We start from the raw sequence: 16,018 nt of genomic DNA, 5'->3' as shown, positions 1-16,018 counted from the left end.
CCAGGTACACAAAAAAGTCTCCTGAGGTGGCACTACATGCTTGCTTACAAAAGATACTTGTCCGTAGGTGGATTTACACATACATTTTATAAAACTGTCAAATGCAAGTTGAGTATTGTGTTATACAACTCTCTGTATTTTTTGAACCTCCAGTCTCAATATTTCTGTTGAGGTTGGTGTAGCAAAGCAGCATCCTTCCGTCTCTGATCCAAAGAGCCTTTTTGTTTGAACAGGAAGATAAGTTCCCCAGACTGTTCGCTTCTGCTCCATGAACATATGTTCCCCCTGACAAAGGTCATTTCAGGCTGAGAAGAGAAAATTTATGGGAACCATTTTAAGGTGTTGTTAGAACAGCTCAAACTGCATATAGAAGCACAAAAAATAATTAGGTCAGGCTGATTTCCGTATGAAGAATCTGCTTAAGATATATAAAGCAGAAAACAACCCCAACTTGTAATGCTCTTTGTCTATTCCAGCATCCGCTTGTGGCTGCTCTACAGATCCATGAATTAGAAACAATTAAGAAAAACACAAGCCCAGATCATAGTGATATGCAGAATATACATGATGGCTTTCAGCCAGTATCAGTAATTAGTTTGTAGTGCTTGTGTTTTTAGAGAACAGCTTGATTGATTGTGGTTTCACAGCATACATAAGTCACATTCTGTATTCATTTTGAGATCTGCACTGCTTATAATTTGCATTAATGTAGTTCACATTACTACCAAAACTACAGTATTTAGATGAGATCAGAAAACTGCTTAATGAGATAAATTTTAATTATTTGATAACAACCCTTCTTCCAAAGTCAGAAGAGTAAGCAAGCAAGATGAGCAAAAATCAAGATAAACAATTAGTTTAGATCACATGGCCAGCAGTCTGAATTGAGGGGATCAGGAGGGGAGGAGAAGGGAGCTTGCAACCCCACGACAGCACAGCACGCAGCTGTGGGGTTGCAGGCTCCCTTCTCCTCCCCTCGTGTCAGCTGGAGCTAGGTGACTGTCACAGTGCCGTGAGGGCATCAGGAAAGCTAAAAGGCAGCACAAAGCATGATGCTGTCTGCAGCGCGCTCTTAGCTCGGTGCCGTTGCCTATCAAGCAGTGAAGTGCAGGGATGGTGCTAGACGCTGCACGATTTCACTCCTGCTTCTCAGGTACCCATTCCAGGCAAGGAGCAATCCTGGAAAACATTACAGTACTTTGTTGGCCATCCTTGTGTTGTTCTTCGCATGGCACAGAGCAGTGCACAGCTCCACTCCTGTGGCATGGCTGTGCCTGCTGCTGCGAGGCGGGGGGAGGCCAGAGCAATGGGCTTCCCAGCGTCAGATGCCATACGTGCGGCACGAGCGTTTCCATCAGAGCATACTCCCGAGTCGGCTCGCCTGCCAGCGGGCTGTTGGTGCTGTGACACTGAGTGGCTGGAGCATGGAAGAATATGTATGAATGAATTTTAAATGAGATACCGCTGAAGCCAGCGGCTCAACGTGTAGCATCTTTTGCAGGAAGGGGTGGGTAAGATGGTCCTCTTAACAGGAAAGTATCAGATCAGAGCTAAACAAGTATTATGGCCAGTTAGGACAAAAGAATGGTTTTTTGAGAAATGTCAACCTCTTTCATGGTTAATGCTGAATCGGTGGGCTGTTCGGGGGCTTACATGTGTGAGCTTTTGCAATCACATTGTCACAGCGACAAAAATAGTCAACAGGCGTTCTTAGGGAGCTGTCAGCCTGAGGAATGGTGTTAGGAGAGATGAGAGGCCATGTTCGGCTCCTGCCCACATTGCTGCTAGGCAAGGAGTTTCACCTCTTTGTTAAGACATTTGTGAGATAGAAGTCACACGTATTCAGGTGAATATGTTGCAATTGATATTTTATGGATAGAAGCCATGTTATTTTGCTTAGAGATGTCTACCAAATAGGAGAAAATATTTTTTAAAGTCTCCTGGTAACGTTGCTGTTGAACTCTGCTACATGCAAAGCTGGCTTGAACATCACTAACACACTTGGAACCATTACTAGCAGTGACCCCTTTAATTTATAAAATGTTCTCGAAGGTCCTATAAATAGCCGCATGCCTAATTTTAAACGTAAGTCGTCTCCTGTGCTCAGTGTTAAGTTTGTGCGTAGCTGTTATCAGAATTGGGGCCAGAAAGGTTAATTTGTTCTTTGCAGATGCAGTTCCTTGTCTCAGGTGCAGTTCAGTCTTTCAGAAAGCTCAGCCTTCGAGGTGGTCTTCAGGCTCTACTAACTTTTACCAGCAGTGCCTAGCTTGGCAGCCCTTCCCGGCGCTGCGCTCCAAGCCAGGCGGGTCAGGGAGAGGCGATTATTAAGCCTTGCTTCCTTGAAATGCTTTCGATAGCGAGATCTGACTATGATGTGGTCTGCTTAACCAGAGGTGAGCCTCGGCTAGGGCTCCTGCTCTCTGTGCCACAGCCAGGACTTGGCTTTGGAAAGCTGCTGGCATCTTGCAAGGGGAGGAATGTTTTGGGGGCCGGAACACCGGAGGTATGACATCCGCGCGACATGTTTACCTGTTTGGGTCTTGTTTGGAAAAGTAGATTTGGGAGTTGTGTGGTACCAAGAGAGTATTTGGAGTGTACTTTAGTCTTGTAGATGGGAATGTTTTGTTTATCAGGAAAACTCTGTTGCAGCGTCAGACATCATGTCCCACGGTCGTTTTACTTCCCCAAGGAGAGGGTCACTGACATCTGCATCTGTAGACATGATATAAATACTCTGTGAACCAAAGCGGCTTTGCTGCTCTCTCTCCCTCCCCTTGCAAACTTGCACGCGATTCTGGTCTAGTTACAGCTGTGGTGACTTGGGGCTGATTGTCAGGGGTGTTGTACTGGGTATGGAGTTGGTTAGAGGTAATAAAGCTGGGTCCCTGGGATACCCTTTTGAAGAGCTAAGCTTTGCATTTAAGCACTTTGAAATTGGGCTGAGGAATATTCTGGGCTGGGCTGAACCAGAGGCACAGAGAAATGGGGGCTGGTCTCAGACCTGGTGAGGTTGGGAAAGTATTGGGTTAAATCTGAACATGTCTGATCCTAAGACCGGTTGCTAAGAGTTGCCGTATGGTAAGGATGGTTGCTTGATGTCTCATCCTCTTTAAGACTGTGAAGACAGGCTCTGACAAGGCCTTTTCCCAGTCCCAGGTATTCAGGGGTGCAAGATGTGCCCATCACCATCAGCTCTGCGAAGGATTTAGAAGAGATTGTGCACTTGAAGGTTTATCTGCCGCGGTGGGGATGATGGTAGCTGCAGCTGCATCTCCCCCTCGTGGAAAAGATAGCAAAAATGGGGTTCGTGGTAAGTCTGCAGCCACTGGCCAGGGGTGTCTGTGTGTGGGACGGCACCCAGAAATTCTCAGGCGAGAGATGCTCCCCCTGATCGGCTGCTTAAAGGATGTTGGAAAGTTACTTCCATACCCTCAGATAAAGTCACCATCCATTATTGTGGCTCTGCAGCATGAGACCTGCATATGGCTTGGGACATTTGCCATTTGAGTGACAGACTGAAAAATATCCTAAATTTAGGGTGGGTTTTTTTCCAGATGATAAGACTTTCTTAGTACATCTACCTATTACTGACCTTAGCAAAATGAGAGCAGTTTTCCTTGTATATGCCAGTGCTTGGGAAAGAAAAGCTGTGATGCAAAGAAAGTCAGTAATCGGATAGATGGCTTAGCACCCAAGAAGCACTTGAGGGCCACACGTGATTATTGGATTATTTTAAGGCTATTACAACTGTCTTACTAGGCTTCTGTGCCCCACGAAAACCTGCATACATGTGTACATATATATATGCATATACCCTGTTAGCCTTTACACTTGTATACATATATATGTGTATGTGTACATCCTCTCAGAAACCACAATAGAAGCAGCTTTCCTCCCAGCAAGTAGTATTTTCGTATGGTTTAAAGCAAGAGAAATCTGCAGTTACAATTGTGTGCTGCTAATCACTGTGCTCCTGAAGGAGCCACGTGAGCAGCCTCATTCATGTATTGATGGCTGTGAGAAAGCAAACAGGTTGTCACAACAAATGTTCCTAGCCGAGTCCTAAAATGGCTTCTGTAGTGTGAGGGGTTTGTGTCCAAATGGTTTTTTTTCTGCTCTTGTTGAAGTGCCAGTTCTGAAGAAATGTTGAAAATCTGGAACAAATCCAGTGCTTGTCCTCAGGGATGTTTGAAAATTCATGCAAGTTCTAAAATTCACACAGAACGGACAAAGGAAGGATGCTTGTGATTCATTGTTATTTTGAAAACAGTCTTTGAGTTATAATTTCCATCACGTTTTCACTCTTCCCTTTTCCTTTCCAGGGAGTGAAGCTGATTTTAGCTCTTCAAGCAGCACGGGCAGTATTTCAGCGCCTGAAGTCCATATGTCTGCTGCTGGAAGCAAAAGATCTTCTTTTTCTCGCAAGTAAGCAAAGCAATTTTTCCTGAATATTGCAAGTGTTGCTCGTGCAAAGATAGACTGCTAGGTAAGGTCTTGCAGCTAATACGTACAATACCAGTATTGTGAGTTTTAAAACATTTTGGGTAACACTATGCTCTTGGGCAGCACTTACGCTGATGAGAACTGTAATATGAGAAAGAAAAAAAAGTTGCTGTTTTTGGAGCACAAAAATTGTCAGTATGCCAGATCAGCTGACTGGTATTTTTTTGTTGTTTATTCATAGCAAGTATGGGAGATACAATCAGGTAAGGCAGAAAAGGCATCGGCTGGAGTGGAGGAGGAAACAACTGGGTGTATGTTAGTTAAAAGCAGTACTTCTCACCAGTTAACCTTAACCTTTTGGTCTTATCACTTTGTTTTCTCTCTGTAATAAATTGTCAGCTCAGCATGTACCTTTCCAGACCATGACCTTACTTTTTGTACGAAGAATTAGACAATGTTGCCTTTGACACTTTTTTCTTAAACACCCTTGCCCAACCTTTGTATTAACTAAAACTATATGCAAATAAAAAAAATTATCGTAGTCATCTATCTAAATGAACCTTTCATGAAGGATTTCTGTAAGATTTCTCCCTGTCATGTGTGAAGTGCAAATCCAGACAGCTTGCGAATACGGGGGTGTTTGGATGGAGCAGCGCACGTTGTGCACTGCCCACGCAATCCCTGCTGGTTACATTTTTTGGAGTAGGAGGAAAGAGTTCAGATTGACAGGACTGGTTTCCTGCCCTTTGTGGAAGAGCTGGCAGGCAGGCTGGGAGCAGCAGCGGGATACCCGTATGCTAAGTCATACAGACATCTCCAAGGTTGCAGTGTGCCCCAGTCTACAGAGATCGGCAGAATGATGCTTAATGAGCAGTTTCCTATCTGTAAGGTGAGACTGTTAGAAAAATAAACATTACTTAAGCACTCTTTAGATTAAATCTAACAAGTAAAGGTACTGGCTGTGGGAAAAAACAGTACTAAGTATAATATGAAGCCCTAAAATCACCTTACTTTCAGTAAGATTATGTATCATTTCATATATTATTGTGTATTTAAATATAACTTTAAATTAGAGCATACTAACGTACTTAATTGGACAGAAGTCCTCTATAATAGTGCTCCTTCCGATGCATTGCTGTGTTACACACAGTCTGTGCAAGTTCTGCCTCACACCAGAGTTGATGCTGTAGGGTACAAAGTGGAAGGAGATGTCTCCTTTGCAATATGTTCTTTTTTAACTGTTTGACTTAACTCACTATGAAACATTTCAATGTTGTCACAAACCACAGTCCTGCACTTCATTGTAAAATAATTATAAAATCACCCAAACCGCAGCAGTGTGATGAAGGTTTGCAGCAGCCACTCAACCATCTGTTCCTTATAAACTGTTCCATTTTCAGAGAAGGGAGGAAACCAAGTCAGACAATTTTAAGAAGAGATTTTGCTTCATAATTCTGTGGTATTTAAATTTTTATGTTCAAGCCTTCTCTTTTGCTGGCTGGATTTGCCTTTTTCCGTATTTTTTGAAACCTGCCCTTTCATTACAGTTTAGAAGAACAACTTCCATGGGAGGGTGAAGGTAGCAGCATAGTAGTGCAGGAAGGCAAACCAGCTGAGCAAGCGAGGAACGCACCTCGAGAAGCTGTCCTCAGAGCTCCCCAGCCCTTTGGCAGCTGTCGGGCAGTGCAGATACCAATTGCTTCCAAGCACACACAGTTGACAGTCAGATTATTTAATAAAGAGAGGGAAAAGAAAGGTAGATATGTATGAGGGAAACTGGAAGGAAGAAGGAAAAGGCCGTGCTTTCCTTTGTCTATTTTAATACCATTTCAGCCTGCTCTCAGTGGGGTTCAAACTATATCTAAGCAAATGAATAGCTGACAGTGACAGCTGAAGCACCCAGTATGCCAAAGGCAGAAAAGAACAGTGGCTCAAACGAAGTCTGTTTTCAGTGCACGCTGTGATCCCTCGGGCTGCTTGCTGAGGAGCATGAAAGCAGTCTGACAGCAGACCTCCAGGGTTGGGCATCTCTCCACAAGCCTGACCGGGGAAAGCCGAAACGTGGTTCTTTTGGCACTAGTCCAGCTGCAGTCCTCTCATTATTTAATGGAGTTGGAGGTTCAGGGAACGTGGACGGTCTGGTGGAGTCACTGGGAACTGTGCTATCTACAGAGAAATGTGAAAATGGCCGAGGTTTCCCTAGATCACGTAGTTCAGACTGAGAGCCCCACAGTCAGTGAAAGAATGTGCAGTGGCTGATGACTTCAGGACTTTCTTTCTTCCCAGCTACTCGCAGTTATCTATCTGGTTTAGCGTTTGGACAACTTTGTGCGTAAAATAAGACACATAATGGGTTGCATGACGAGGATAATCCAATATGCTTTAACCATTTTGGTTCCCCTCCAGTCGTGGCCCTTATGGTCGGAATAATGGATCCTTATCCTACAAGTCTGGAGCCAGCCCACCTGCTTCCTATGAAAAGGACCCTTTGTCAACACTGTGCAAAAACCAGCTGAGTCCTAACATCCACCAGAGTTACAGGGCTTCTTCAGCCAGCAGCAGCAACTCAGGCTCATACAAAGGAAGTGACAGCAGCCCAGTGATGAGGCAAGTCTTTACTTCAGCATCCCGGTGTTCAGCGCACTGACTTACCTCCTCTGCACTGTAACGTGGGATCAGCTGTCTGGGTTGCCAAGCAGGTCACCTTGCTCCTCAGCATAGGCGTGACTCCTCATGTTGGTGGCTTGCCAGTCATCGGTGCTCCATCTCATGTAAAAGCTTGATTGTTTCAGCACTGTAAAATTCAAGGTTACTTTTAGTCAAAGCCCTTTGTAGTTGGTTTTCACTCCAAGGCAGGCTCCTTCATATGGTTTCATGCCATCTCATGGGGATTTACTTGTTCTTTCGTATAAGGGTCCTTTTGCTTTGGAGAGAGAGTGGAGTAGTATAGAAAACATTATACACTGGGGTGAAAATTCACCCTGCCCAGCCTGAGGCACCTCCCTGTGCAGTTTCCTGTACAGGAAAGAAAACAGATACCTGCCAGAGCATGCGACACATATTGCAGAGAAGAAATTGCCTCTGTTTTCCTCTCTCTGTCAGGCAATTCAACAGCCAAGCATGTCAGATACACACCTAGAGCTAGATAGGATGAATCTAGGTTTCGGGGTGCTCAGCTTCATAACTCACATGTGGAGCTGAACTCAGTCCACACACTACCTCACCTGGCTGTGTCTGCAGCTGGGTGCCCTTGCCAGTGGCCCAGCTGCCTGCTCTCAGGCACACCACCCATTTCGGGTGAGGGGATGGCTAGGTATTTTGAAGTTAAATGTCTCATTTGATGTAATGGCACTGAAACCAAATACAATAAATAGTAAATTTTGCACTATAGCCACAAATCAGCCGTTTCCTCAAGTACTTTGATTTGCCAGAGGGAGTCACTTGTGCGGACACTGAGGAGCCCCAAATGAGTCAAGCTTTGGATCAGTCAATGGGATGTTTTTCTTTTTGCCAGGCCTGAAGAACTGTAGGAGCGATGTTATGTGATGGTTTGTTTTTTTCTTTTCAGGCGATCAGGGAGATACAATTCTTGTGGTGACAGTCACAGCATTAAGCCACAAAATCCAGAGCAGTATTTGACTCCTCTGCAGCAGAAAGAAGTTACAGTACGGCATTTGAAAACAAAGCTGAAGGAATCTGAGAGCAAACTTAAAGAAAGGTATCTTTCACTTCAGAAATCAAAGTTAGAAAGATTTATTCAGGAGCATTTAGGGGTGGGAATCCTGAACATTTTTACTCATTTCTTGACCACATAAATTGTTCATTAAGAAATTTGAAATGTGATCAGTCTGATTAGGTTGTTTTCAGGTATTTCAGGTTTCATAGCATGCTCAGTGAATATGTACCAGGCAGTTTAGTTATGCATATGGCTGTCTCTTTTCCCTTTTTTGAACTTTGCCAATAGAATATTTTTAAAGGATAATTTTTTACCAATCTGATTTAGCATTGAGACCTTCTATATATAAAACAGTTTCTGCCTGCCACCGTGTATTACCTTAGTCTTGTGTTCTACCTCAGTCAGTAAAATACAACTACAAATGTCCCCCTTCTCCCGTAATGAAAGGAAAGCTCTTACACAAACCAGTGTGCCTGCTTGTGTTTTTGTTGCTTAGATATTGAATTTTTCACAATAGCCCTTTGTATGGACACTGAGCAAAGAAGTGGCAATGTGCATTACACAGCAACAGATGTCGTTTCTTTTACTAAAACCGCCCGGAGAACTGGCTCTCCAGCACACACAACCCAAGCGGGCACAAAGGGCCGTCTGAATGGATCCCCAAGGCAGAGTCGCAGGGAGCCCTTGGTCCAGCTCGGGATAGCCCGGCCTCTGCATCTGCCAGGGCTGGATCTCATGTAGGGGCCCCCTCTCCCCACTTGCTTGCAAGTCAAGGCAGCAGCCTCTGGCTCCACGCTGGGCAAAGCAAGGCAGGTGCCTGCAGCCCCGAGCCATCCTGCTGTCTGAGGCCAGTGTTGGCTCTGGCTGTATGTGACGAGCTGCTGGCAGGCACGGGGGACGCATCCAGGCAGCTCTTCCTCATTTCTCCAGGGCGAGGCAGTAGCTGAGATGTTAAGCGCTGTCCTGGCTGGACCTAACCTAGAGGTCACCACTTGCACCTCAAAATGTCCAGGATCACAGCATAGCCCACAAGGCTGCTGGCTGTGTGGCGAGGTCGGTGACTCCAGTTAGCAATCAGCCGGCGTGACTTGGCAGCCGGCTGACATCTCTGCCAGCTCTCTCAGAGGCGGCAGAAAAGGGTTCATGGAGGAATTTGCTTCCTTCTTGGAGCATCTCTGCAGCATAGCCATCCCAGTGCAGTGGAGCCTCACGTTGACTCTTTAACTGACCAGTCAGCAGAATTGTTACAACATTTTTATTTTGCTACAGGGAAACAGAAATAGAAGAGCTCAAAGCTCAGCTGGGACGGATGAGGGAAGACTGGATAGAAGAAGAGTGTAATCGTGTGGAGGCAGAGCTGGCCTTAAAGGAAGCAAGAAGCAAAATTAAACAACTCAAGCAGCTTATTGAAACCATGAAAAACAGCTTGGCTGAGAAAGACAAAAAAATTCAGAAATACTTCATAGACATAAACATTCAAAACAAGAAACTGGAATTTTTGCTGCAAAGCATGGAGATGGCTCAGAACAGCTCTGTGAGGGATGAACAGTGCCTGGAGTACATGTGTGACTCAGAGGGGAAGCCATTAGCTTTGTGTGCCACTATGCCAGACAGCCTCATCACAGAGGACCAAGCTCTGGAGGAGGTGGCAGACAGTGGGCTGCTGCTTGATGAGGACACAGCTAATGGGACTGATTCCACCACAACCTCCGAGTTGAGTGATCCAGCTCCCTCCAGTTCTGCTGTGAATAAAGAAATGCTTGAAAATGTTCTGGATGAAAAACTAACTTCTTCCCAGGAGGAGGAGAAAAGCAGCAACATGATGGTGGAACAGGCCATCCAGACTGACGTGGTGCCATATAGCCTAGATGTAGAGCAGCTCATTCAAAACATCTTCAGAGCTCAAGATGCCTGTCCTCTAAGCCCACCTTCGTCACTGAAGGAATTGGGTGAATTTTCGCTTGGAAGCTTCAGTGATTCTGGTATCACGGTGGACTTAACTCCAAGTGATCCAAACTCTGCCATCCTTTTGTCTCCTGTGGAATCTCCATGTAGGAAGGTGGAGCACGGAGTCAATGAAAACCGTTTCATGAAAGAACTTGATTTTACAGAACCTCATGATGATGAAGCCTTTGGGTATTCCAATACTTTCTCTCAGACAGGAATGAAGAGGAGATACTGGAGCAGCAGTCTCCTCAGAGATGTTCTGGCTGTAGCAGCCCCTGTTGTACCAACTATCATGTGGGCTTTCAGTACTCAGAGAGGAGGAATAGATCCCATTTACAATATTGGAGCATTGCTTCGTGGTTGCTGCCTGGTGGCCCTGCACTCTTTACGCCATACACCCTTCAATATCAAAACCTAAAGTCCACTCTGTCCCTGGGCACCAACTGGCTGAGGCAGAGAGAACAAGAGATGAGATAGATCATAAAAAGTTATTGTATATTCTGGCAGAGTCCATTGTTTTGCTTTTGACTATTTGATTTGCACTATAAATTGGTTCAAAAACACGTTCCTTGTTTCAAAATGAAAAAGCTGAACCCTGTAGTTCCACAAGATGTTTTTAACTGGTGTTTTTACCAGTACTGCTGCCTACAGAAATAGTCCTCCTGCTCCCAGGCACTGTGTCCCTCCCCTGTGTTGGTGTTTTTCTGGTGCCAGCGCATCTTCACAGTGAACATGACCAGTGAAATCAAGGAGAATTACAGCTAGCCCTCTTTCGTGTTTGTTTGCTGAGTTAGTGTTAAGCTCAGTTTCCCTGGCTAGTTCACTATGCAAGTGTACAAGCGCTTTGCACTGGCTCAAGGGTAGTGTGAGATGCACGTGGGAGCAAATGGCCAGAGAAAGGTGGGGTATTTCTTTAGGCAGCACTAACCTAAAACATTTGTGAAACTACAGTGTTAAGTAAGTGACATGGAGACTTGTTCCCACATGTACTCCAGAAAGCATGCTAGCGCTTTCCATTTGTTGTCTGAAGTGTCAATTCAATTTAGAGGTAAAACCCATATTCCCCAGGCAGCTTCCAGCACATAGGTTGTGCCTGTCTCGTGTAGTGCTCTTCTCAGTCGTACAATTGCTCGAGCATTTCACTGGTCACGTGCGTATTCGGGGACTGTAACCAAAAATGTACGTTGTTGGGAGTCTTGAAACATGTTACAATGATAAGTATAGGCATGGATACACTTTGAATGTTAATGTTGTTTTAAAGTCTTAATGTATTGGAACCTGATAGTCATTCAAACCCTTTGAAATACTACGTATAAATGTATTGTGTTTTAACTTATTGTTTATTTACTTGCTTTATTATAAATTACCTTTATAATCTTTTAAATTAAATATAATATACTGAAACAAGTTCAGTAAAGCATGTTAGAAATGTTAAACATGTGCAAGTGTTTTATTGTAGCTGAGCTATAAAAAATACGCCGTCTCAGCTGAGCTGTCAGGCACAGGCTGAGTGGGAGGAGGCACTGTATCGGGGCATAAGGAACCATCAGGACCCGGAGAACAGTTACGCTGAGAAAACCTCAGTACAGCTCCAAGCGTAAGCACTCAGCCAGAGAAGAAGGCTCCAGTCGGTCTGCGGACGCGCACACCACCCACTCTGCCTCACCCGCGCTGCATTAACAGATGCAAGTAACCTGATCTTTAACCCAATGCAATCTTCTAGAAGCTTGTAACTTCTCATTTCTGCACTGCCAGGAGAGTATCAGTCTTCCTGGCATTTAACAGAAGTCCAGAAGGCCTTGTTTAACCCAGCCGAGAGTCATGCAGTCTCGGTGTGCACACTGAGATGCCACTGTGACCATCAGACCACGAATTCTTCATGTCCAAAACTTGAGATCTGTGCATAGATCAGAGGAGGGCAACACTACCCAACAGATGGAACAGTGGGGTTTGTCTGGCTCCACCCAACCTTTCAACACCACTTCTGGCCATTTAAACCTCACTGGCCTCCTGTTTTCCCCTCCGGCAAAGCAAACGTGGTATTTCCCTGTGCATCCCAGAGCAGAAGAGGTCTAGTGAAGCCAGACAGTGCCATGCATTGCTCTGCAGCTTTTGGGAAGAGGGGAGTTATTAGTAAGCAACTCACAAGGGGGGAGGAATAATTGGCCAGCATGCAGGGAGCATTTGCCACGCTCGAGGGTGGTACACACCGATGCTTACAGCGGTGACTCGGAGACTTTTCATGTCCCGGTGATGCCTGGGTTCTGAATTATTTGTGTTTGCAACAAAGATTCAGGAGGGTTCCTTAAGCGTTATATTAAGGAAGAAAAATCTAACAGACAATTTGATGTAACATAGTCCCCAAGAGTTCACAAAGATTGCCATCTTGCTTTCTCTGCTGATAACTTCCTCTTCCATACTCTCCTGGCTTCTTGGGTTCCCGCAGGCCAGCTGGCTTGCCTTATGACACTACTGCAATACATATTGCCCAAAGGTCACTTTCAAAAGCTTTTTCTTCTAATTACATGGACACAAGGGCCAAAATTAATCATTTGGGAGGGGTGCTAATCTAAATTTTACACAACCATGGAATTTCATCATTCCTAGATTTCTCCTCTTGGGACTGGAACACATTACAGAAAATGTCTTATTCCTATTTCAAAGTATGTCTGTTCAAGGCCAAGAGAGCAATGTTTTATACCCGATGTTACCAACTTTATTACAATTTTGGATTTCTCTTTTACACCCACTATTGTTTAAGTGATCTTCGCTTTGAGTGGTGGTGAAATGGAGCATACTTTAGAGGAAAAACTGATCTTCAGTTCTAGGAGGGACATTCTCCTGTGACTACACGGGTTTTGCAGCAAGCAGGCAAAAAAGCAGCACAAACTTACACTTATGTTTAAAATTTCAATAGGCTAAACTCATTTCAAACCATGTTCCAGGCAGGCTCCATTTAGCAGCAGTGTTTTTAAATGTGCTGTTTAAGACATAAGGTGCTAACACCAGAATAACGTCAAAGTTGTTTCCTGCCCTTAAAAATATTTCTGTCCCCTCAGCTCTCATAAGGCATTTAACTATGCTCAGCAAGAGGTGACAGAGTTCCCCTCACACTCCCAGTAAAACTCCTTGCTCTGATCTCTACCCAAAATTCAGGTCGCTTCCAAGCCTCCACCTTTCCTCCTTGTGCTGTTTCTGGCTGAGATGGAGTTAATTTTCTTCACAGTAGCTAGTATGGGGCTATGTTTTGGATTTGTGATGGAAACAGTGTTGATAGCACAGGGATGTTTTAGTTATTGCTGAGCAGCGCTTACACAGAGTCAAGGCCTTTTCTGCTTCTCACCCCACCCCACCAGTGAGTAGGCTGGGGGTGCACAAGAAGCTGGGAGGGGACACAGCCGGGACAGCTGACCCCAACTGACCAAAGGGATATCCCATACCATATGATGTCATGCTCAGTTTATAAAGCTGGGGAACAAGACGGAAGGGGGGACATTTGGAGTGATGGCGTTTGTCTTCCCAAGTAACCGTTACACGTGATGGAGCCCTGCTTTCCTGGAGATGGCTGAACACCTGCCTGCCCAGGGGAAGTGGTGAATGAATTCCTTGTTTTGCTTTGCTTGCGTGCATGGCTTTTGCTTTCCCTATTAAACTGTCTTTATCTCAACCCACGAGTTTTCTCACTTTTACCCTTCTGATTCTCTCCCCCATCCCACTGGGGGGGAGTGAGCGAGCGGCTGCGTGGGGCTCAGTTGCTGGCTGGGGTTGAACCACAACAGTCCTCCATTCTGCAAGGATGTAGACAGCTCAAGGTGCCCTTTGTAAGCAGAGGCCTGAAGTGCCACAATAAATGCTCTGGTCCCAGACTTTGGGGGACTGGCCTTTGTTCCCCAATCCACAGAGGATATGCTGGCTGTTGCTGCAGACATACCATCTTAATTCTTTTCCCTCCAATATTTGGCTTTAGTCTTAGCCATGTCTCACCTGGATCCTGCTGGTGCTGTACGGGGTAGCTAGGGAGGACCACCAGCCTCCAACAGTTCAATAAAAACTCCTATCCTTTTTTTCTGAGTTTACAAAATGTTCATACCCACACCGCACTGGAAAGTCTTGTCTCAAAGCGTGCAGGCGGGGAGGGCATGCAATTCACAGGCTGCAGGTAAAATAGCAGACGTCTGCTTGAATTCAGGCTTACAGGATAGCATAGGAGCCAAGTCAGCTCCTGCCCAGGCTGAAGCAACGCCTGTTGATAATCCTCTAAGCATTTTCCTTTCTAAGTCACGAACAAAAAAGCCTGTCTTTAATATTCAGCTTAGAGATACCCGACATGCCCCTAAGGTGCTGAAAATGTTGAGTCACAGGCGCTGCCCATCTCCCCACCAGAGATTCACCTGCACCCTTACTTATGTCCACCCTCTCACAAGGCTGTTTTTAACTTCTGATTACTTACTCATTTCTCCTTCCTTTCCCCTCAAATCAACTACCTCTCCTAAATCCCAACCTCTAGAAACATACTAAAATGAAGGCACTGTTTCACGTGTGTCCTACATGAGAAGAACAAATGAACATTTTGCTCCAAAACCCTTCAAATGAACACAGGACAAGGCAAACATGAACAACTATAGCATGGTCAAGGAAAGGATGATTTTCAGTCCTCCTGGCAGGTCAATCCTCCATAGTAAAGAATAACAGTGAAGGCAATCGCTAGCTTTCAGTAAAGAAAAAAAAAAAAAAGGACACAGCCAACATGCCGCGTCTGGAGAGGGAAAGGAGGAGCCTATAGCAGCAGGAGGAAAAGCAGCAAACCCAGTGGGTGTACAAGATCCCTCAAGGAACTCAAACCGATGGCAAACATGACGGATCAGCAGCTAAACAAAAGGTTTAGGAAAAACATTTTCACATTTGTTGAGGATAAAAATCAAGATATAGGAAGGAGGAATGAATATACAGCAGAGGAAAAAGATGAAACAGATACCAATGCATGGGTTTTTAACATGCAAGATACTACATACAAGAGCACCGTACCCTTACTGGCATTATGGTAGAGGAGATGGGATTAATTCCTAGAGCAGCTGTGCTCAAGTACAGGCAGGTAGATGGAAGGAAGAACAGCAAAACAGCGTGAGTACACAGCAGGAGAGGGAAAAGCAACGCAGGAGGGCTGACATGCAAGAAGGTGGCAGCATCTAATGGTTTTTACAATGGCTGAAGGCTCAAAAAACTATTGGGCTTTCATGGTGTATCCAGGGGCTTTGTTTCTAACTTTTTATTAACTAGCCCATGTTTTGTTATTTTTAATAAATAATATTTATTTGCATCTAATTTACATTGTCTCAGAAATAGCAATAGTAAGCACTAAACTAATTTTTTTTAAAAGATGAGATGTAGCTTTCAACAGGTTTTACCTTAAGTAGGCAATAGATATTAGGTTTCCCTGCTCTGTGTCAGCAATCGTGAAATAATTATAACTTGTACCTCCTCACTTCATCAGTGTGGTTAAAAGGACAGACACAGATTGTTATTAAAGCTTATTCACAGTCTTTCTCCTTATCTCCTGTCCACCGTTAGGTACTTTACAGGTGTGTACTAGGAGCAGATTTGCTTGCCATACCGCTGTTTAGTCTGCACAGACGGTAGTCATGCATTCTACTCCAGCCAGAACACTTGTGCAGAAAATATGCACAAAAGTGCATATTGTTGCCTTCTAAAATGCATTTCAAAATTCAGCATTTCTCAAGGACTTTTTATATCTGAAAATTGCTGTCAAATCAGTTGACTCGTGTAAGATTTTAAGCAGTATGACAAGCATACTAAACATATTTAAAAACTTTTCTCTGTGACTAAGGCCATTAAAGGTAACTCTTACTGTCTTGCTTTCTCAATTCCTTATCTTTTAAGCACAACTTGTGTCAGAATCTACTTACAACTTAGTTAAAAATTCTATTTTTCTAG

General features: G+C 44.5%; 1 protein-coding gene across 8 annotated transcripts in view; it reads left to right on the top strand.

The window, feature by feature from the left end:
- Window positions 1-11,448, top strand: part of SYBU (syntabulin) — a 40,594-nt gene extending 29,146 nt beyond the window's left edge. For 6 of the 8 annotated variants that reach the window (XM_075495144.1, XM_075495146.1, XM_075495150.1 and 3 more), the window contains 4 exons: window positions 4,323-4,425; window positions 6,850-7,050; window positions 8,012-8,161; window positions 9,389-11,447. In XM_075495144.1, the coding sequence (XP_075351259.1) occupies window positions 4,323-4,425; window positions 6,850-7,050; window positions 8,012-8,161; window positions 9,389-10,484 (1,550 nt within the window). In that variant the 3' untranslated portion in view covers window positions 10,485-11,447. Of the gene's footprint in view, window positions 1-4,322; window positions 4,426-6,849; window positions 7,051-8,011; window positions 8,162-9,388 lie in introns of all 8 variants that reach the window. The other 2 variants (XM_075495152.1, XM_075495147.1) reach the window with 2 other exon arrangements.
- Window positions 11,449-16,018: the final 4,570 nt, after the last annotated feature.

This window comes from Mycteria americana, chromosome 2, assembly GCF_035582795.1.
Source record: "Mycteria americana isolate JAX WOST 10 ecotype Jacksonville Zoo and Gardens chromosome 2, USCA_MyAme_1.0, whole genome shotgun sequence".
NCBI classification, from domain to species: domain Eukaryota; kingdom Metazoa; phylum Chordata; class Aves; order Ciconiiformes; family Ciconiidae; genus Mycteria; species Mycteria americana.
Note: the sequence above shows the minus strand (reverse complement) of the source record. Positions and strands in the feature narration are given on the sequence as shown.